The sequence below is a fragment of the Populus trichocarpa genome, chromosome 10 (genome assembly GCF_000002775.5).
Source record: "Populus trichocarpa isolate Nisqually-1 chromosome 10, P.trichocarpa_v4.1, whole genome shotgun sequence".
Taxonomy (NCBI): domain Eukaryota; kingdom Viridiplantae; phylum Streptophyta; class Magnoliopsida; order Malpighiales; family Salicaceae; genus Populus; species Populus trichocarpa.
The window spans coordinates 7,643,691-7,665,673 of NC_037294.2; the positions used below are offsets into that span (position 1 = coordinate 7,643,691).

The following is a 21,983-nucleotide window of genomic DNA, read 5'->3' on the forward strand; positions in this document are numbered from 1 at the left end:
AAACCGAACCGGACTTGTTAAAATTTATGGTTTTGAAAATCGATTAATCCGTTTTTCATTTCGGTTCAGTTTTTTTGGTTAATTTTTCTTTGATTTTATCGGGTTTATCGGTTATTTTGAACACCCTTACATTTAATGACGCTTTAAAAAGGTCTTCGTGTCCTCTCAACGACGGGATGGCGTGCGCATTAAACACACCTCCGATTTGATACTGACAACCATTTCTTGTTTCTTCTTCTTCTCTCTCCACCTCAAATTTTGAGTCAAACTGTTTAAAATTTCAGACCAATCCCTTTATTTTTTTCTCTTAACATTTGGTCACTATCCTTTTAATTATTATTTATTCTATTTTGAATAATAATAAAAATTAGAATTCCTTTTCAGTCTCACCCCCCCTCTTCCACTTTTTTTTATCTTTCAAGTTTGATCTCCATTCTATTGATTGCTATTTGTTTTGTTTGAGATTATTTTTAATTTTTTTTTTACTATTTCATTCTCCCTAAGTTTATTTTCCTATCAAATTTGATTCTCATTTTTTTCATTGCTATTTTTTTTATTTTGAAAAAGTTTTTAAATTTGTATTTTTTTCGATTTCTTCCTTCAACATTAAATTAGTTATGAATTAAGCTTCTTAATTGTGTTTGGGTTTAGGATCGTATAGGTTACAAGTTTTAGATATTAGCTTGACTTTAAGTGGTTCGCTCATGTTTGCTTGTTTTTTTTTTTTAAGCTCATTTTTTTTTTAATTTTATCATTTAATATTTATTCAATTGGAGACTAAGCTCTGTCATTTTTATTTATTAGCTTTCTATAGAGTTTTTCACTTATTTTTTAAATGACTCAGCTTATCTCAAGTCTTTTTATTTTTTGTTCTTTGTTGAATTTTCTTTGGGTGAGTTTTTAAATTGATATTTTTTATTCCATCCTTCAATATTTGGAATATATTTTTTGAATAATTTATAAAATCAGAATTATTTTTTAATTTCATCCCCTTTTACTTTTTTAATAATTCAAATTTGATTTTCATTCTTTTGATTGCTATTTGGTTTATTTGAAATGGTTTTTTAAATTAACTTTTTTACAATTTCATCTTCCTTAACTTTATTTCCTATAAAATTTTATTCTAATTTTTTTTACTGTTATTTTTTTTTAACTTTGACAAGTTTTTTAAACTATTATTGTTTTTCCTATTTAAGAAAACCAATAGAAGCAACAATTGCAGAATTTAAACCTTTCAAATTCTTATTTGTTCGAGTATGGAAATAAATCGCGAATATGATCCAAGTAATAAATGCCCAAGTTTCTTTTGGATTCACCCTTCAATATTAAATTGGTTAGTGATTTAGCTTCTGTATTGAGTCCAGATCCAGGATTTTAAAAGTTATGAGTTTAGAGGTTAACCCAAGTATAAGAGGTTCGTCTGGATTTACTTGATTTGTTTTTTAATTTTGTCCTTCATCATTTATTCAATTGGAGATTAGGCTCTGTTATTTTTATTTATTTATTTTTTGTTGAATTTTTCACTGATTTTGAAAATATCCCTAGTTATTTCGATTTTTTTTATTTTTCATTCTTTCTTGAATTTTCTTTGGCTAATTTTCTAAATTGATTTTTTTTATGATTCTATCATTCAATATTAAATTAATTGGAAATTGAGCTTTTCTAAAATAAATTTTAAAAAATTAAAATTTTTTAAAATAAATTTTTTAAATTTATTTTTTATATTAGCACATCAAAACAATAAAAAAAATATAAAAATTTTAAAATCTTTTAGCTGCAAGATTCGATCACATTCTCAAACAAGGTCTTAATTCATTGGTTGATATATTGCCTGTTTCTCATTTAGGAACTTCATTTTCTACAATTTCTCTCGTGATTTATGCTATGTGTGTTTTAAATATCATGTATACATGATCAGATTCTGTCTTGACAGGTTTTGGAGCCCGTGAACAGCGTTATATATGTACATTGCATGTGAGCTTTTTTTTCAACAATAAGGGTATTGAGATTATTATTTTTTTCTAGATAAATTAAAAATACACCCCTTATATCGGTTTAGTATGTTAAAAAAAAAACTAATAAATTCTCTTAAACGTTATCGTCAAAGTTTAAACCTGGAAAATAAAATAAAAAAGCAGCAAATATTCTAATTAACCATCAAACTAATTCTTTAAGATTACACATATATATGATGTTTGAATTCATTGTATCTTTCCGTCAATGATAATATGTTAATATGGGTTAATTAGGAATAATTATGGATTGGAAACAAGCAAAATTGCATTTGACAGATAATCATTAATTTAGTATAAATACAGGTATTTGCATATCCCATCAAAGCACGTAAACGAGAAACCACGAGCACTGACTGTAGTAGAGGAAACCAAAAGAAGAGAAGAAAAAGAGAAGAGAAAAATGGGCGGTTTAGAGAATGGAGCAACCAATAACCAAAACTCTTCTCCGACGACAACTAAGCCCACAAAGACAAGTCTCTCGCCGGATTCCATGATCAATCTAGATCAGTAAGTTCACGTTTATTAAATTCTTTTGTTTTCTATCGGAAATTAAAAGCATACACCACCTCGTTGTGGCTACATTGCGCCGGTGCAATGGCCTGGCTAGTCATTTAGGGTTTAACAGTTTTAGTTTGGTATAATTATCACGTAGTGTTGTTATCTGGGATAAAGTTTTTTTAACGTACGAGAGGAAGTGATGTGTTATGCGGAAATGCAGGGGAGATCCAACGTTATTCGAGCCATACTGGAGGAAAATGGGAGACAAGTGCACGTTGGTGATTGAAGGGTGTGATTTGATGAGCTATTTCAGTGATATTAGCAACATTTGCTGGTTTTTGCAGCCACAACTTGGTGATGCCATAAAGCGACTGCATCGTGTTGTTGGAAATGCAGTAACAGAGGATCGCCACGTCGTGGTTGGGACAGGTTCAACACAGCTCTTAATGGCTGCTCTGTATGCTCTCTCTTCTCCCGCTGATCGCCACCCCGTCAGTCTTGTAGCCGCCGCTCCTTTTTACTCGGTAGCCACCGCTCCCTTCCTCATCAAACTTCTTTCAGTTTACATAATTTGGTGCAAGTCTTTACATGCTTTCATCACTTGATCTGACGGTGTAAAACCAGACTCAATACTGGCTTAATAACCTACTCATGGAACTCAATGACGATCTTCAAACGATTGGATTGAGCTCCCTTTAATATAGGGATAGCATGATCCGTTATATTAAGAAAATCTATATATTAATCTAAATCACAATATTTGAGATTTATTTTACTTGGTGGGAAGAACTTTTTTTATTTTTAAAAGTAATAGCTATCTTCTTTATTTGAGAAAATTCAAATTATAAATTTCAAAATCAACGTTCTAATTTTGTTTTTTTAACATGACGAGGCATGTCGCCTCTGACATTAGAGGAGTCAGATCCTTTTAGGATGTATATACATAGGAGATCTGAAACCAGCCAAGACAGTTTTGACAAGTCAAAGTCAAACCAACAAGAATATATAATATAATAATTTTTGTTGTTTATTTGTCTTGCATAAAACAGAACTGCTTGAATTTAGTTTACTTTTTTAATTTCTCATGTATTTATTTATTTAGAGAATCATCTTTGCCTGGTTAAGGAAATTAAGCTTGGCCGGCAGCCATGAGTGAAAAAGTCGTACGTACGAGATCATTAAGATTATTTCTGAAAAAGAAAGAGCTTAATTTAATAAAAACATCACGTTAATGGTATTTCTTACAAATAAAATAATTCATTAATCGATAAATAAAAAGGAGTGCTGTTTGTAACAGAAGACATGGCGACAAACATGTTTCTTAAAGAGAAACTAAGATTTAGGTAACATGACCATGTCTAGTTTGTGTCAAAACTTGGGAGAACTTGCGCCTGGCGTTTGCTACGAGAGCAGGAACAAAGATGTTTCATCTTAGAAAATAGCAAATCCATCTCCCTGTTGCGGTCCTTGGAGCAGACAACTTTGCATGTTACCCACATTTTCCACAAACTTTGCTGCAGAACCTCATGCACTTGCTTAATATTATAACACTAAGTTCTTGAGTTCATTTAATTAAATCATGTGCAATTGGCCATCAACAGAGTTGCTTGACTGCTTGCATGCTTATTCACATGCATTTAATTATATATGCATATGTAATTAATTAATCCATAATGTGATTGCAAGTTTTCTTAATTTCCTGTTCATGTTACTTGACTGACAAAATACTAATTCAAAACATATATTGGTTTCTTACCTCATGGTACGTCTATGGTGAAAAAAAGAAAAGAAAAAAGAAGACGACAGGTCAATTCTCTGGCGCCGTTATTCGTCGTGGAAGATTAATTCATTTATGTGCTTGTGATGTTCATTGCCTGCAGGGATATAAAGATCAGGCAGAATTCCTGCGTTCAGGACTCTATAAATGGGAGGGAGATGCACACACCTTTGAGAAGGATGGACCTTATATTGAGGTCGTGACCTCGCCAAATAATCCTGATGGTGCTATGCGAGAAGCTGTGGTGAACCGTGGGGAAGGGAAGCTTGTCTATGACCTTGCCTACTACTGGCCACAATACACGCCTATCACTCAACCCTTGGATCTTGATATTATGCTGTTCACATTTTCCAAATGCACTGGACATGCTGGTTCCCGGATTGGGTGAGCAGGACATTCTTTAGTTAAGAGATTAATGTCGCAATGCATGACTTGTTGTTGGAATAAGAAGATCGCCACAATATATCATTCTGCTTTGCGGCCTGTGTTTAATTTGTAGTTCATTCTTGTTCTTTTCTGCTAATTATTTTGTTTCCAAATTGAAGCTGGGCACTTGTTAAGGATAAAGAGGTAGCTAGAAAGATGACTGAATACATGCAGATCAGTTCCATCGGTGTATCTAAAGAATCTCAGATTCGAGCTGCAAAGATTCTTGGAGTGCTTGGCGAAGGTTGTAGGACTGCTGATTCAGAGAACTTCTTTGAGTATAGCCATAGCATTCTGAAAGAAAGGTGGGAGAGATTGCGAAATGTTGTCAAGAACAGCAGAGTCTTCAGTCTGCCAAAGTACCCACGAGATTACTGCAACTTCACTGGAAAGTACATGGATTCAAGTCCTGGTAATGCTCATAATTAGATCAATATTATTTTTGTTACTTTTGAAATAGGACACCCCAACTTTAGTTTAGGCTCATTTGAAAAGGTCTTCTAACATATTTTGCTTTTCTGCAAACAGCTTTTGCATGGTTGCACAGCAAGGAGGATATAGACTGGGAGAGTCGTTTAAGAGAGCATAAGATAATAGCAAGAAGTGGGGAGCGGTTTGGGGCTAGTCCAAAGTATGTCAGAATAAGCATGTTTAGTCCACCAGAAGCCTTTAACCTTTTCTTGGAGAGGTTATCAGCAATCATCGACAATACCACTGGAAATGTAGTGACTTGATACATGGGACGAGAAGAAAGCTCTATCATCAAATAAAATGTTCTTAACACGCCTGTATTAGAGAACATTAAGAGGACACAGCAGGATCTAGGCTAACTAGGGATACAGGGTAGTTCATGCTCGTACATCCGATGGTGTTTTCAAATTTTAATGCGATGTAGATTGCTACGCCATTGATTCTATGTAAACACGGAATGGGATGTCTAATTTATATGAACTGTTGCCAATATAATAGACGTGTTTCTTATCTAGCAAGTCCAATTCCAAACGAAAAAAAGAAAATTAAATTTTCACTGGTAACCCGAAAGACAGATCTGTCTCCTTGATTTTCTAATGATTCAATCCTTAGAGAGAAATCTACAAGAAGGGCAATTCTATAGAATAATTAGATAATAATCCAGATATTAAGGAAACGCAAATAGATAAACACATCGTTCATCATTAAGATAGATTTTTTGAAGTCTAGTACACTGGTTTCTCCGCTGGAGATTGCACAAATTTAGGTATACAAGACAGTAGAGGTCCAGAGGATAGCATACTTCACCAGAATATTGAGGTAAATGAACAGAAAGCAGGAGATGATATTTGAGGAGTAAAGCAAAAGCATTTCATCCTTGAAAAACTTCCTATGGAAACTATTGTGGTTAATGTTTTTCCATTTCTTGGTTGGAAAATCAACGGTTCTCAAACCCCCGAATATTTGGGACATGCTTGATCTTGTAATTCTCTTCACCCATCAATCGCCTTTTAAGGTCTGGATTCCAGGGGAAGAAACACAGATCTTGAAGTGTGGAAATGTTCTGCAACCCTTCAGGAAGAAAAATCAAGTTTCTACAGCGACGAAAACAAAGATATCTTAAACGTGGAAAAGCTCCCGTTTCAATTTCAGTCCATTCCGCCAGGAACTCAGAAGCAATTGTGAGAGTTTCCAGCACAGGGAAACCACCTGCATTGCAAAATTCTTTACCAATGTGCCTTGCCTTGTAGGCTTCCCAGAGTTGAAGATGCTTCAATTTGGGAAGCAACTGAAGGACTGAAGTTGGATTCTCCGACAGATAAGAATAGAATAATGATAGGCGGGTGAGGTTTTCCATGGAGGCAAACCAAACGGGCATCTCAATTAATCCCCCAAGTAAGAAAAACTCTTGAAGAAGTGGCGGGGGAGAAAACGCATCCAATTCAGCAAAAATAGAGAAACTTGTATCTTCAAAGTAGTTGCGCTCTGCTTCTAGCGATAGGGATGTGAGGTTTTCCATCTTCTTTATAGCTGCAAACAGCTCACTGGCATGATCGTCAGTCACACGCTTAACGCCGAGCTCTCGTAGCTGGGTTAAGGCAATCAATTCTATGGCAATATCATCTCCACCATAAATACCAGACAAAGTGTGAAGACTTACCAATGTTCCAACGCCCTTCGGAACTCTAATTTCACAATCATTAATGCTGTCGGACATTAGAAGGTGTCTCAACTGTTGGATATGCAGAATTTCTATTGGTAGTTTGCGTAGATGTCGACACATCCTTATATCCAAAGTTTGCAGTCTTTTAAGATTCCCTAAAGTCCCTGGAAGCTCATCTAGATTTGAGTTAAACAAGCCCAAGTACCTCAGGTGAATCAAGTCTCCCAATTCATCAGGTAAGCACTCTATCAAGCCACGCAAATCCAGCACCAACAGAAAGTGCATACCACAAACATTTCTCATATAGGCCCGTGAAAGGCCTCGGGGAGCACCAAAAGAAGAATCACGGCGTTCACTAATAATAAATAGAGATTGAATTAGAAGGCCTTCAACGTTAGGATAGATATCCCTTCCATCATCTCTGATCCGTAAACGCACAGGTGAGTTTGCAGTTTTAGAAACAAAATCTTGTTTCTCCAATTTAAGAATACATAACTGGACATACGAGGCAGGGACTTTTACTTCAGTCTCTTGTTGTACTTGTTGAACTTGAAGCATTCCTAGGTCAATCAATTCCTTGAGAACATTTTCTGCTACATCCTCCATGATATCCCCTGGTCTGTCTTCTATAAGACCTTCAGCCAACAAAAGCCGAACTAGTTTTCCTATCTCTACACGATAAGATCTCCAACAAACAATGGCAGAGTAGTCTAGGCATGACTTAAGGTAATCAGGAAGCTTTGCATAATTTGATTTGAAAGATTCTGAAGAAGAACTCTCACCTGTGATGTCAGCGACTCTTGATGAGCGCGATCCTTCTGCTGCTGATGTGCTTAGAAAAAAACTAGCTTCAGATTCAATCCCCAGAATTTCCTCGGTAACAAGTCAGGTTTGCCTATCTCTTGAGTGAAGTTGAAATAAGGCATGGTTGGATATTATCAGCTCAAACAAACCCTAATGAAGTCCTGATTTGCATCTGCTGTGCATCTCAGAACAGAATTTATATTGGAAGATTATTTATTTTGTATCTAGTAATATCTGTAGTCAACGTCAGTGATGGCAATACCAGCCGAGGTGCTTCCTGTGTTTGGGGGGGGGGGGGGGGGGGGGGTTATATAATGCTTGGTTAATAAAAAATAAAGCATTCTTGACTCTCTCCTAAGCTCTATAATAAGTCAGTAGTTTTTTACTTACATTACTGCGCGAGTTAGATAATTTTCTTTTATCTTTTAAAAGATATAAATATATCGGAAATAAAAAATTTAATGTATATTAAATGAAATATTTTTAAAATATTTAAATTATGATGTATTTTACACAATTCTTTTAACAAAAAATTTTGAGCGTGATATATTGATCCCGGTCAACTATGGTAAACCTCTGAAACCCGTGATTTAAAGCTTGAGATGATAATGAACTTATGAAACCCATATTGAAACAAATTAGAAAATTTAATTTTAATGAATCAAATATTAAGGTCAGAAATAAAAAAAAAAAAAAAACACTTATGGTTAAAGACATTTTCTAATATGGTTAAAGGGGAAAATCACCTCCAACAGACTTTCTTCTTATAGCCAAACTCACTTACATCAAAATTGATCAGTTTCCTCTTATTTCTTTTTTTTTTTCTTTTTTCTTTCTCAACTTGCACAAACTAAAAAGTGAGGAAATTGTTGTTTAAGACCCCAATGCAAACTTATAAAACTATACTAATAAAATATAAAAAAAATTGAAAAATATAGAGGCTAAATTGTTTTTTCTCATGACCCATGAATATTAAAATAAACACAACGGATGCACAGTGGAATTCATAGTGTTTTGTTTCTAGAAAATAATAAGAATCATTAATAAAAATCTCCAAAACTTTTAGTTTTTTTGTCCGTAAGTTAAATAATTATTTGTAATAATTCCAATAATTTAAATCTTTGACTAAAAAATGTATTTTCTTAGTGAAATTTCCCCTTTTTATTCATAAATTTCTTGTTTTTACTAAAACATGTCTTTGTTTTCATAATTAAGGTTTTTTAAATAAAAATATATCATGATTTGAAAAGTAAGATACAATAAATAAATAAACAAATAAAAGAATCATGCTTCCGTATTTTTAAGAAATCACAGGACTACCACCAATTAAAAAAACGAATCTACTCTTATAAATGATTATTTTGATGTATTATAGAAATTTTTTTATAATGCAAGAATTTATTAGTTTTTATTTAATTTTTTTTATTAGTTTTGTAATAAAAAGTATAGAGTTTTGAAACCTCTCCATTAAACACTCCATTAGCAAGGATTTTATTAGTTTAAACACTTATTATTAAAGTAAAATTGATTCAATTCGAAGTTGTTGACATCTATCATTTATAAAATAATTGTTAATATTATCATAAAAACTATAATTTTATTTAAAATTTGTAACGCAACATGATAATGTTTTTAATATCATCTCAATAATTTTATTTAGAATAGAATTTTATTCTGTTTTTTTTAAGATAAAAAATTGATTGAAAAGAGAAGAAAAAAGGTGACGGGCAAAAAAATCAAGCCCAGGTGCACCTAAAGTATGTAAAAATACATTACATAGATAAATATGTAAAAATTAAAAACTTTAGGTATCAAAATAAACTTTTTCGTTCCCTAGGAACAATATAAAAAAATGCATCGCTCCCCTATAGTGCAATTCACGGTTGTTTTATGTCTAGGGAACGATTAAGATCTACATAAATCTTTTAGTTTGTTTTACTAGTTTATTATCCACGTGATGTCGCAGGGTCATTTTAAAACCTGTTTTTATTTGATTTTATGACTATTAAAATAAATACTTGAAATAATTTCAATAATTTGACATTGCCATGATTTTTTTTATCAGCAACATGATTTTTCAATACAAACTTAAAGAAATTAAATAAAAATTCCTAATAATTTAAATGATTTAAATTTAGAAGTAAAAAATTATTTCTTTAGACAAATCCCTTTGTGTTATTCATTCATTTCTTTTTTATTTTTCTGAACAATGCTTTTTTATTAGAAGCTTGTTTCTTCGTATAAAACCTTATCATGACTTGTAATGTAATTTTCAACCAACAAAAAAATCTTAATTTTTATGTGATGGTATAAAAAATTAAATAATTTGAGTTTTGTACATAATTATTTATAAAATAATTGTTAATATTACCGAAAGAAACTGTAATTTTATTTGAAGACCGTGGCATAATCAAATAAGTTTTATAATTTTATTTAAAGCTAATTTTATTAAAACATTAAAAAAAATGTAAGAAAAAAAACAAAAGGTGAAGGGCAATCACGTTTAGGTCTGGAAGGAATGACAGAATACATGTAGTCTACCCTATTTTTTAAAAAAAAAATTGAATGGACAACGCATTATCTGCTTTGGTAGACTATATATCTTCTACAGTACAATTTCCGAGTACTAGAAGAATCTGAGTTTTTTGGACCCCTAAAATCAAAACTTCAACTTATTTTCATCTAAAAACACCTAAAAATATATATTAGGAACCTAGATAACTTCATTTACAATCCTAAATTATCATTTAATCACTTAAAAAATCATAAATCAAGACAAAAAAAAAAAAGATTTACAGGCCTCAATCTACCTTTTCCATCATAGTTTAAGGAAAAATACCACCTCCATTAATTTATTTTTTTAAGATTAACTCATTAACACCAAGATCAGTCTCTTTTATGGCTAACTAAAATATTTATCTTCTTTATTTTTCAACGACTTTCTTTCTACTCTCTTAAAATTTAGGAATAAGAATATTGTGAAAATGAAGTTTGAAGACTAAAATAAACAAAACAAAAACTACATGGATTGAATATGAAAAAAAATTGAAAACTCCAATGATCAAAGTGTAAAATGAATAGTGTTTTGTTTCTTCCTAAACAATAGAGATTTCATAGGTTTTATCAGTGCTTGAACAATACCAATGCTATAATAAAATGCTTTGATCTACTTTTTGGTATGGTTAAAAAATAAAAACACCTTCATTGACCTTTTTTCTCTAAAACAAACTCATTAATACTAAAATTGATTTTTTTTAGGATAAACATAGATGAGTGAGAACTGAAATATTATAAAAATGAAGTTTGAAGACAAAAACTAACAGACTTTAAATTAAAATGACAAAAAATTAAAAGCTGACTAGAGCATTCAATCAATATTTTTTATTTGTAGGTGGACAATAGAGATTGCATTGTTTTTCCACAGAGTAATCCACCATGTTTTATTTCTATTTGAACAATTTCAGAGTTACAATAAAAAGTCTAGCTCTTTTAATATATTTACTAATTTTTTCCCTTGTGTGGCGGTTTTCAAATATGTTTTTATTTAGTTTTGTGGTAATTAAAATTGATATTTATATAAAAAAAATACAATGATTTAAATTGTGGAGAGAAAAAAATATTATGTTATGTGAGTTTTTAATTTCTTATTCATGTATTTTTGTTTGGCAAGAACATGTCTTTTTTTAATTAGCAGCATGTTTTTGAATAAAAACTAAAATTAATTAAAATAAATATTCATAAAAATATTAATGATTTGAATTAAAAAAGAAAAAGATATATATCTTTTTCAATTAAAAATCGCTTTTATTATTCACGTATTTCTTCTCGGTTTCCAAAAAACATGCTTTTTAATAGAAGTATTGTTTTTTAAATAAAGATTTATCATGATTTGAAAAGCAATTTTCATTAAAAAAAATATAAAAATCATGAATCAATAATTTGTACACAACAAAAGAAAAACATAAAAGAATAATTAATCATCAAAATTCTGTAAAAATTATACAATAAAAAATAACAAAATAGTAATATTCCTTTTTTAATAAGAAAGAATGGGTGCCACATTCTAGTTTGAATTTTTACCATTTGTATGATTTGAATTTAAAGTATGAGTTTTGCAACTTCAAATACTATTTTTCAATTTATTTTTATCTCAAAACATTTAAAAAAACATTTTAAGAACCTAATTAAACTCATTTTAACTCCAAAAACACTATTTAATCTGTCTAAACATCTAAAATCAAACCAAATAAAAAAAAACTTTTTAAGTCTTGATTTATGTTTTTGACAGGATAAAAGTTATAAACCATCTTCATAGAACTCATATTTGTAAGACAAATTCATTGATAACAAGATTGGCTTTTTTTCATAACAAGAATGTGACTGAATGACTTCTTTTCTTTTCTTTTTTTTTCTTTTCTAACATATCTCAACACTCGCAGACTAAAATAAATAAATAAATAAAGAAGTCTACGATTGAAACTTATAATTCTAAGACTATAGGGATCATTTATGCATAAATTAAACTTATATATATAAAAAAGAAGCAAATTCAAATTTAACTTGCAAGAATACAACAATAATGACAATGATCAAAAGAAAAGAAAACAATGTACCATTGTTTTTTTTTAGTATATAGTGGTAATAGTCAATATGTAACATCCCCCATTTCTGGGATAAAACCACAATCTCATGTCAATAGAAAAACAGAGTAGTTAAATTTTTTTTTTATATATATATATACATATTCATGGTCTTCGTATTAACATCTACCAGAATTTCGACAGAGTACCCCTATACCGGAAGGTCCCAAGTTACCGACATGTAACCTGTTTACACTTCTAACAGTTCGCATCTCATAACTTAATTCCCGACCCAATCATCCTGGGTTTCAATTCCACAATTATACTCACACCTATCAACCATAATATTTATGATATGCATTATATAACAAAAATATCATTATGGATGGATAATTTAAATAAATATAAATACATAGACATGAAATATGGTTATATAAACTACAACGTTAAATTCATCCAATCAAGTTTAAACATTTATTATACAAATTAAGTTATACAACCATTTTCATGTTTACAAAATACAAGGGTATACTCCCTAGAACCTAGACTTCAAAAAGGAAACATAAGCTAGGGTCTACTCCTGTCGTGCATGCGATGATCCTGAAACAAAATACATATTATTGCAAGGTGAATATTTCCATAAATATAACAATATGAATATCTAATAATTTCAACAGGGTAACATGCATTCATATTTCATTTACTTCTCCCTTCTAGTTTTTTTTTTTATTTAAAAATCTCTTCCTTATTCAAACTATTAATAACCGTTCCCTCTGCCACTATCAACCTTCATTCCAAACTTTATAAGATCAACGTGATTACTTTTGCTTATCACATTACCGATACCAATTTCACTGATATTGTCATCACCACCCCATAGGAGTCGATATAAGGCGATCCCTTTACCCGGAATCCTAACATACATTAAATGTATGGTGGCCATTCCATGGTGATCCCCTTACCCGGGATCCTAACATACACTGAATGTATGTTAGCCAATACGTGGAGATCCCCTTACCCGGGATCCTAACATACACTAAATGTATGCTAGTCCATTCGTGACGATCCCATTACCCGGGATCCTAACATACACTAAATGTATGCTAGACAATACATGGTGATCCCCTTACCCGAGATCCTAACATACACTCAATGTATGCTAGTTTATGCCTCAAATCACACTTCTAATATTTTCCTTTTTCAGTGATAATTTCATTACTTGGCAATTCACATAACAACTTTTCACCTTGAATACACATACATTCAGTAATTCACATTTCACATCAAAATATATTAAATCATGGAATTTAACTAGGAAGCATAGGTGTGAAACACCTACCTGCAATAGAAGCTCTACTCATGCTCCCCTGCTGCTGTTGTTGCACCACGTCTATGGTCCCTCCTGCAAATCACAGGTTTATCTCATAAATTTTCCTCACTCAAGGATATGTTTTATAATAACCATATCAACAACCAATAAGTCTTTCTTTCAGTCATTTCTTAGTACTTTATGTTTTTATCATCTCACTCATTATTACTGTCGTTCTTTGTCCAATCCTAGTTATCATTCCTTTCTTTATATTTGGACTTTCACTGTCCAACTGTTACTGCCTCGTTTTTGAACTGTTACTGTCTGACCTCTCCTCAGATTTTTAACTATATCTGGAGTTATAGAACTCCGATTCAAGCGACATTTGTGGCGTTGTAAAGGTAAGACATGAGGCTACAAGTTCTATGTTTTGAGAAGAACCCAGTTCTGCCTCTAAGGTAGTCAAAATCGCTCATTAACAAACACTTGGACTGTTACTGTTCAACTGTTACTGTCCATTTTTGAACTGTTACTGTCTGACCTCTACTCAGATTTTTAACTATATCTAGAGTTATAGAACTCCGATTCAGGTGAAATTTATGGCGTTGGAAAGGTAAGACATGAGGCTACAAGTCCTATGTTTTGGGAAGAACCCAGTTCTGCCTCTAAGGTAGTCAAAATCGCTCATTAACAAACACTTGGACTGTTACTGTCCAACTGTTACTGTCCATTTTTGAACTTTTACTGTCTGACCTCTCCTCAAATGTTTAACTATATCTGGAGTTATAGAACTCCGATTCAAGCAAAATTTATGGCGTTGGAAAGGTAAGACATGAGGCTACAAGTCCTATGTTTTGGGAAGAACCCAGTTATGCCTCTAAGGTAGTCAAAATCGCTCATTAACAAACGCTTGGACTGTTACTGTCCAACTGTTACTGTCCATTTTTGAACTATTACTGTCTGACCTTTCCTCATATTTTTAACTATATCTGGAGTTATAGAACTCCGATTCAAGCAAAATTTGTGGTGTTGGAAAGGTAAGACATGAGGCTACAAGTCCTATGTTTTGGGAAGAACCCAGTTATGCCTCTAAGGTAGTCAAAATCGCTCATTAACAAACACTTGGACTGTTACTGTCCAACCGTTACTGTCTATTTTTGAACTGTTACTGTCTGACCTCTTCTCAGATTTTTAACTATATCTAGAGTTATAGAACTCCGATTCAAGCGAAATTTATGGCGTTGGAAAGGTAAGACATGAGGCTACAAGTTCTATGTTTCGGGAAGAACCCAGTTCTGCCTCTAAGGTAGTCAAAATCTCTCATTAATAAACATCCAAAACTACAATTTCTATGAAGGAACTTGATCCTAATTCCTTCATTCTCCTACCCAAAATCTCTTTGAAGGTCAAGAGACGAAACTGTCCAGATTCATCAACCTTTCCATTTACACACAACACATGAAGTTCTTTACTTTAACAACTCTTACTCTTTTTTTTTCCTCAATTCAAGTCTAAGAACTCAATATATAAATTAACATCCAGGCATCAATTCATAATCGACTTGAAATGACTCATAAGACCATGTTTAGAATATCTTACCTGATGCGAATCAAGGCTTCGAACCCTCCTTTTCTTTCTAATGACAGCCGACCCTCCCCTCTTCTCTTCTTATTCAATTTTTTTCTTGTTAATCCCTTTCCCACCAGGGTTTATTTTACCTATAACCCTCAATCTGGGATGGGTTCTTGAAATTTTGGTGTTTCTCTCTTAATTTCTAAAAATAGATATAAAAACTCCCTCTTTTCTTTCTTTACGTAGCTGCAGATCTGTTTTTGGTGAGAATAAGAGTATTTATGCTCTATAATTATTCTTATTTGCATTTAGGCCCCATTTTCTTTAAGTGTATTGGTTCTTACCCCCACTTCTTTTTAGTTTAGTTTATTTTCTTTAATTTAATCCAGCCTTGGTTTTTCTCGGGATTTACAATCTCCCCTTCTAATAAAAAATTCATCCTCGAAATTCAAGTTACGTACCTATGTCGGAGAATAAGTGCGGAAACTTTTCCTTCATCTCGGATTCTCTTTCCCATGTTTCTTCTTCTATTTGAGAGCTTCTCCACAATACTCTCACCAAGGGAACTCTTTTATTCCTCAACAATTTCTCATCTCGATCTAAGATCTTGACGGGCTTAGTTTTCATGGTTAGATCCCCTTTAATCTTCATAGGAACTTGTGGCAATACCCGTGAGGGGTCTATCTTGGCCTTTCGTAGCAATGATACATGGAACACATTGTGAATCTTATCCAAATATACAAGCAATTCTAATCGATATGCAACTGGCCCGATTCTTTCTTTAATCTCAAAAGGGCCAATATATCTCGGGGCTAATTTCCCTTTTACTCCAAATCGAATGATGCCTTTCCAAGGAGCCACCTTCAAAAATACTTTATCCCCTACTTGGAATTCCAACAGCCTTCTTCGGCGATCTGCGTAACTTTTTTGTCTATCTTGGGCTTCCTTCATTCTCTTTTTTATCACCCTCACCTTGTCAGTTGTCAGTTGCACCATCTCAGGTCCCAAAAACTTCCTTTCTCCTACTTCCTCCCAACAAATTGGGGTACGACATTTCCTCCCATACAATGCTTCATATGGAGCCATACCAATAGTAGTTTGATGGCTATTATTATAAGCAAACTCCACCAATGGTAGGAGATCCTCCCAATTCCCTCCAAACTCCAGCACACATGACCTCAAGAGATCCTCCCAATTCCCTCCAAACTCCAGCACACATGACCTCAAGAGTTTGGATGGTCCTTTTAGATTGACCATCCGTCTAAGGATGAAATGTCGTGCTTAAATTCAACTTTGTCCCCATTGCCCTTTGTAAGCTAGGCCACAATCTTGATGTGAACCTTGGATCCCGATCCGATATAATTGAAACCGGCACTCCGTGAAGTCTGATTACTTCATTTACATACAATTTTGCCAGCTTATCCACCGAATCAGTCTTCTTCATTGGCAAAAACAAAGCAGATTTTGTTAGTCGATCCACGACCACCCATATGGCATCATTCCCCTTCTTTCCCCTGGGTAATCCCGTCACAAAATCCATAGAAATATCCTCCCATTTCCATTCCGGAATTGATAATGACTGTAATTCCCCTGCAGGTTTCTGGTGTTCTATCTTTACTTGTTGACATATCCCACAATTCGACACAAATTCTGCTATTTCCCTCTTCATATTTGGCCACCAGTAGTTTTCCTTTAAATCCATATACATCTTTGTACTCCCAGGATGAGTAGCAAATCGAGATTCATGAGCTTCTCTTAATACTTCATCTTTCAAAATCTTATCCTCATGCAAATAAATTCGTCTACCCATAGCTATTAGCCCATCGGATAACATTTGAAATGATGTCTCTATACCCTTGTTTACCCTCTCCTTGATCTCTTTTTCTTTCCCATCTGCTTGTTGAGCCACCAAGACCCTGTCTCGAAGCACAGATCGGATCTTTAACTGAGCTAACAGTGATCCTTCGGGCCCTACCCTTAGCCGCAAGCCCATTTTCTTTATTTCCACTATACTTTCTTGTTCCTTAAGCTCCATATCATTCATCACTGTTTTTCCCTTCCTACTCAAGGCATCGGCTACTACATTAGCCTTACCAGGATGGTAATCAATAACACAATCGTAATCTTTTATTAACTCCACCCATCTTCTCTGCCGCATGTTTAACTCCTTATATGACATCAAATACTTCAAACTTTTATGGTCTGTAAAGATTTGAACTTGTGTCCCATATAAATAATGTCTCCATACTCTCAAGGCAAACACCACCGCTGCAAGTTCTAGGTCATGAACCGGGTAATTCACCTCATGCGACTTTAACTGTCTTGATGCATAAGCAATGACACGCCCATTTTGCATCAATACACATCCCAGACCCCTTTTTGAGGCATCACTATATACCACAAACCCTTCTGTCCCTGATGGAAGGGCCAACACAGGAGCAGAAGTGAGTCTCTCCTTCAGTTCTTGAAAGCTTGCTTCACACTCTTCCGACCAAACAAACCGGACTTCCTTGCGGGTCAGCTTAGTTAAAGGTGATGCTATGGTGGAGAATCCTTCAATAAACCTTCGGTAATATCCAGCAAGACCCAAGAAACTCCGGATTTCTGTCACGTTGGTAGGCCTTTCCCATTTTAACACGGCCTCAACCTTTCTTGGATCTACAAATATTCCTTCTACGGATATTACATGGCCCAAAAATACCACTTCCTCGAGCCAGAACTCACACTTATCCAGCTTTGCATATAATTGATTTTCCCTTAAAGTATGTAGCACAACCCTTAGATGTTGTTCATGCTCCAAATGAGAGTTTGAATACACCAAAATATCATCAATAAATATAACCACATATTGGTCCAGGTAAGGCCGAAACACCCGATTCATCAAGTCCATAAACATGGCCGGAGCATTGGTTAACCCAAATGGCATCACCGAAAACTCGTAATGCCCATAACGGGTTCGGAAGGCAGTCTTTTGTATGTCTTGTTCCTTGATTCTCAACTGGTGATATCCAGATCTCAGATCTATCTTAGAAAATACCCTAGGACCCTTCAACTGATCAAACAAGTCATCTATTCGTGGGAGTGGGTACCTGTTCTTCACCATCACTTTATTCAATTGACGATAATCAATGCACAAACGAAGGGTGCCATCCTTCTTCTTTACAAACAATATCGGAGCTCCCCAAGGTGAGTTACTAGGTCGGATGAAGCCTTTATCTAACAATTCCTGAAGCTGGACCTTCAGTTCCGCCAATTCCATAGGTGCCATCCTATAAGGAGACTGGGCTATAGGAGAAACTCCTGGAATAGTTTCTATGGAAACTTCAATTTCTCTAACTGGAGGTAATCCAGGCAACTCTTCTGGGAATACATCTTGAAACTCCCTCACAACTAGGAATACTAGCCAAACCTATGCTACCCTTTTCCAGCTCTCTTACATGGGCTAACCAAGCAGAACAACCTTTCCTCGGTAATTTTCTAGCCACCAAGACTGAGATTACACAACTTGGAATTACCTTTCTTTCCCCTTTTAAACACTACTCTTTTATCACTTATTCCTTGGATTGTCACCGTCTTGGTGAAACAATCCACTTGTGCCTTATGTTTACTTAACCAATCCATGCCCAGGATCACATCAAAATCATATAACTCTAACGGCATAAGATCTGCCCTCAACTCTAATCCTCCAATATATAGTTTTACCCCTCTATAAATATCATCAATATGTATATTCTCTCCCAAAGGTGTACTAACCGTCACCCCTACTCCCAAGTTACTAGATAACACATGCAAGTTATTCACAATTCTATAAGATACAAAGGAATGACTAGCTCCAGGATCAATTAAAACATAAACTTGCATTGTATCTAATTGTAAAGTACCTGCCACCACATCAGGTACAGCTCTCACATCCTCGTAGGTCATGTGATATACCCGACCCTGAGTCCTCCCCTCCTGATTTTTGGGCCTCCCACGTGTAGCACTCGTGCCTGACTGGGTAGGCCTGATAGGACGATTGACTGTCACCGATTGCTGCTGGCTCTGAACCTCAATCCTCTGACCATGGGCTCCCTCGGTAGTTCTACGAGGACAATCCTTCTTTCGGTGACTCGTGTCCCCACAATAGTAACAACCTCTTCCTACATGCGGGCACTCTCTCCATCGATGCCCCTCACTTCTACAGATATAACATCTCCCCGGCATCGCAGAGCAATTTCCCGGGTGTCGCTACTCACACCTCTGACAAAATGGATATACTAGTCCCTTTTGCTCTGTAGACCCTCCAGCAGTTTTGACTCCCTGTCTAGACTGTCCTCCCCAAGCTCCTCTTCCACTGACTTGTCTAGATCCTCCTGAGCTCCCTCCTGGGGTGAAACTCCCACCCCTTCTCTGGAACTGTTCTGATGATGGCCCGCTCTTCCCCTTCTTTGGGAGAGGAGGTCTCCCAGTTATAAACTCAAAATCTCTCCTCTTAGCTCCCATTGCCTGACTCTGCTCGACCACTGGCTTCGGGGTATCCTTTATTACCCTCTCCATACCCTGAGCAGCACGTACCAATTCCCGTACCGACTGAAACTGCATGGCTATCAATATCATCCTCAATTCCCGCCTCAGTCCATCACGGAACCTCTCCACCCTGTGGCGCTCTGTGGGAAGGTAAGTGGAGGCAAAAGCTGCTAAATCCTGAAATCTCCTCTCATACTCCAGCACTGTCAAATCTCCATGCTTCAATTCCAAGAACTCCTGTTCTTTCTCCCTCTTATGCTCCCAAGAATAGTACCTCTCCTCAAACTCTTCACGAAAATCCCTCCATCTCAATACCTCCCCTGATCTCCTTTCTCTAATGGTCTCCCACCAAGAGTGGGCACCTTCAACCAATAGCTGAGTCACACAATCCACCCGTAGCTCCTCTAGCACCTGCATCTGATTTATAACTCTTTCCACTTTCCTCAGCCAATGCCCAGCAACCTCAGCATCCTCTTCACCCCGGTAAGTCATACAACCCATCTCTCTCATACCCTTCACCCATTGCACTATGGTGACTATTCCCCCTGATCTAGGAGTCGTATTGGAGGCCCCCGCTACCATTCCTGCTGCCACAGCTCTCACTATATGTTCCATAAAAGTAGGATCCGAAAATAGGTTTGATTCGGCTACCGGTGCCACTGGTGGAGGTATATTATCTCCCCCCTGTCTGTCTGATCCCTCGAGCATGGATACATCTGCCTGACGGAACAATGAATCATCTCGAAGTCTCACTGACTCGCCCCCTTCTAAGTACACTGATGCTGCAGGTATATGAGAGGAGGTGTCTGCCAAGGGATCCCAGTCTGGATCACTTTCATTACGAATACTCTGGCCACTTCCCCGAACTAGGGATGTATCAGTCCTGGCTCCTTGCCTTGTTCTCACCATCCTGAAACACATTCCAAAACCATATAATCATTCATATCCCCGGAATAGCAACCTGAGCTCTGATACCAAATGTAACATCCCTCATTTCTGGGATAAAACCACAATCTCATGTCAATAGAAAAACATAGTTAAATTTTTTTATATATATATACATATTCATGGTCTTCGTATTAACATCTACCAGAATTTCGACAGAGTCCCCCTATACCGTAAGGTCCCAAGTTACCGACATGTAACCTGTTTACACTTCTAACAGTTCGCATCTCATAACTTAATTCCCGACCCAATCATCCTGGGTTTCAATTCCACAATTATACTCACACCTATCAACCATAATATTTATGATATGCATTATATAACAAAAATATCATTATGGATGGATAATTTAAATAAATATAAATACATAGACATGAAATATGGTTATATAAACTACAACGTTAAATTCATCCAATCAAGTTTAAACATTTATTATACAAATTAAGTTATACAACCATTTTCATGTTTACAAAATACAAGGGTATACTCCCTAGAACCTAGACTTCAAAAAGGAAACATAAGCTAGGGTCTACTCCTGTCGTGTATGCGATGATCCTGAAACAAAATACATATTATTGCAAGGTGAATATTTCCATAAATATAACAATATGAATATCTAATAATTTCAACAGGGTAACATGCATTCATATTTCATTTACTTTCTCCCTTCTAGTTTTTTTTTTTATTTAAAAATCTCTTCCTTATTCAAACTATTAATAACCGTTCCCTCTGCCACTATCAACCTTCATTCCAAACTTTATAAGATCAACGTGATTACTTTTGCTTATCACATTACCGATACCAATTTCACTGGTATTGTCATCACCACCCTATAGGAGTCGATATAAGGCGATCCCTTTACCCGGAATCCTAACATACACTAAATGTATGTTGGCCATTCCATGGTGATCCCCTTACCCGGGATCCTAACATACACTGAATGTATGTTAGCCAATACGTGGAGATCCCCTTACCCGGGATCCTAACATACACTAAATGTATGCTAGTCCATTCGTGACGATCCCATTACCCGGGATCCTAACATACACTAAATGTATGCTAGACAATACATGGTGATCCCCTTACCCGGGATCCTAACATACACTCAATGTATGCTAGACAATACATGGTGATCCCCTTACCCGGGATCCTAACATACACTCAATGTATGCTAGTTTATGCCTCAAATCACACTTCTAATATTTTCCTTTTTCAATGATAATTTCATCACTTGACAATTCACATAACAACTTTTCACCTTGAATACACATACATTCAGTAATTCACATTTCACATCAAAATATATTAAATCATGGAATTTAACTAGGAAGCATAGGTGTGAAACACCTACCTGCAATAGAAGCTCTACTCGTGCTCCCCTGCTGCTGCTGTTGCACCACGTCTGTGGTCCCTCCTG

General features: G+C 35.0%; 2 protein-coding genes and 1 long non-coding RNA gene across 3 annotated transcripts; 1 reads left to right on the forward strand and 2 right to left on the reverse strand.

The window, feature by feature from the left end:
- Positions 1-2,300: 2,300 nt before the first annotated feature.
- LOC7492386 (L-tryptophan--pyruvate aminotransferase 1) lies at positions 2,301-5,701 on the forward strand. The gene is made up of 5 exons (XM_002315641.4): positions 2,301-2,522; positions 2,734-3,037; positions 4,394-4,674; positions 4,836-5,128; positions 5,245-5,701. Exons 1-5 carry the CDS (start codon positions 2,416-2,418, stop codon positions 5,448-5,450), a joined length of 1,191 nt encoding a protein of 396 aa, XP_002315677.3. The 5' UTR covers positions 2,301-2,415; the 3' UTR covers positions 5,451-5,701.
- A 168-nt stretch (positions 5,702-5,869) lies between these two features.
- Positions 5,870-7,936, reverse strand: LOC7492385 (putative disease resistance protein At1g58400). Its single transcript, XM_052456838.1, has one exon. It carries the CDS (start codon positions 7,454-7,456, stop codon positions 6,125-6,127), a length of 1,332 nt encoding a protein of 443 aa, XP_052312798.1. The 5' UTR covers positions 7,457-7,936; the 3' UTR covers positions 5,870-6,124.
- A 4,726-nt stretch (positions 7,937-12,662) lies between these two features.
- On the reverse strand, positions 12,663-21,983 carry LOC127905819 (uncharacterized). Its single transcript, XR_008060262.1, has 2 exons — positions 21,918-21,983; positions 12,663-12,834 (listed from the first exon to the last, which is right to left on the reverse strand). It is a non-coding gene; the product is annotated as an uncharacterized LOC127905819 (long non-coding RNA).

Excerpts from the sequence above, each read along its gene's own strand:
- LOC7492386 (XM_002315641.4), top strand. The coding sequence starts at position 2,416 with ATGGGCGGTTTAGAGAATGGAGCAACCAATAACCAAAACTCTTCTCCG. Across the intron at positions 3,038-4,393 it reads CCGCCGCTCCTTTTTACTCG|GGATATAAAGATCAGGCAGA; the intron begins GTAGCCACCGCT and ends CATTGCCTGCAG. Across the intron at positions 5,129-5,244 it reads GTACATGGATTCAAGTCCTG|CTTTTGCATGGTTGCACAGC; the intron begins GTAATGCTCATA and ends TTCTGCAAACAG.
- LOC7492385 (XM_052456838.1), bottom strand. The coding sequence starts at position 7,456 with ATGGAGGATGTAGCAGAAAATGTTCTCAAGGAATTGATTGACCTAGGA.